This window comes from Hipposideros armiger, unplaced genomic scaffold, assembly GCF_001890085.2.
Source record: "Hipposideros armiger isolate ML-2016 unplaced genomic scaffold, ASM189008v1 scaffold_725, whole genome shotgun sequence".
NCBI classification, from domain to species: Eukaryota; Metazoa; Chordata; class Mammalia; order Chiroptera; family Hipposideridae; genus Hipposideros; species Hipposideros armiger.
In genome coordinates, this window is record NW_017732075.1 from 652390 (window position 1) to 653153 (window position 764).

The 764-nt window shown below is 45.4% G+C and overlaps 1 protein-coding gene across 1 annotated transcript in view; it reads left to right on the plus strand.

Annotated features, from left to right (window-relative positions):
- SLC36A3 (solute carrier family 36 member 3) overlaps positions 1-764 on the plus strand; it is a 20699-nt gene continuing 19935 nt past the window's right edge. Inside the window, exon 1 of the mRNA XM_019627227.1 lies at positions 1-101. Within this exon, the coding sequence (XP_019482772.1) occupies positions 1-101 (101 nt within the window). The remainder of the gene's footprint in view (positions 102-764) is intronic.

Below are 764 nucleotides of genomic sequence, written 5' to 3' on the forward strand. Positions count from 1 at the left end.
ATGCAAACCTTGATCCATTTATTGAAATGCAACATTGGCACAGGGCTCCTGGGGCTTCCCCTGGCCATCAGAAATGCCGGCTTATTGGTAAGAGGGACCTGGTGATGGGAACTCGGTTTACCCATTTGGGGAATAGGGCAGTGGGTCCCCGGGGCCTTTGCACTGTTTATCAGCGGGCAATTTGGGGGTACCCTCTGCAACAGGAAATGTGCCTGCAGGCATCAGTCCACAGAAGCCAACCCGCAGCCAAGTGCAGCGTGCCTGGAGCCCATAGGACATTATTTTTTCCCCAGTTTTCTTGAGCTATAATTGACATGCGGCTCTGTATAAGTTTAAAGTGCACCACATAATGACCGGACATACATATATTGCAAAATGATTACCATAGTAAGTTTAACATCCATTTCCTCCTATAGTTATAAAAAAATGTATATATTTTTTTACTTGTAGTGAGAACTCTTAGGATCTACTCTCTTTGCAACTTGTACATATACCAGGTGGCGTTGCCAACTACAGTCATCATGCTGTACATTACATCCCCGTACCTATTTATCTCATAACCACAAGTTTGTACCTTTTGACCACCTTCAATTCCAAAACGCCGTCACGATTCTTAAAGACCCAACATCATCACAAACTGGTACAGAGTTGGCTTTGCCACAGCATTCCCCACTGCCTAGGATTACATCTAGCCCATTTCACTCATTTGCATTTAGCAGCCTGGTCCCTGGAGGTGCTTGAGTGTGTGGCTCCTGTTTCAAACC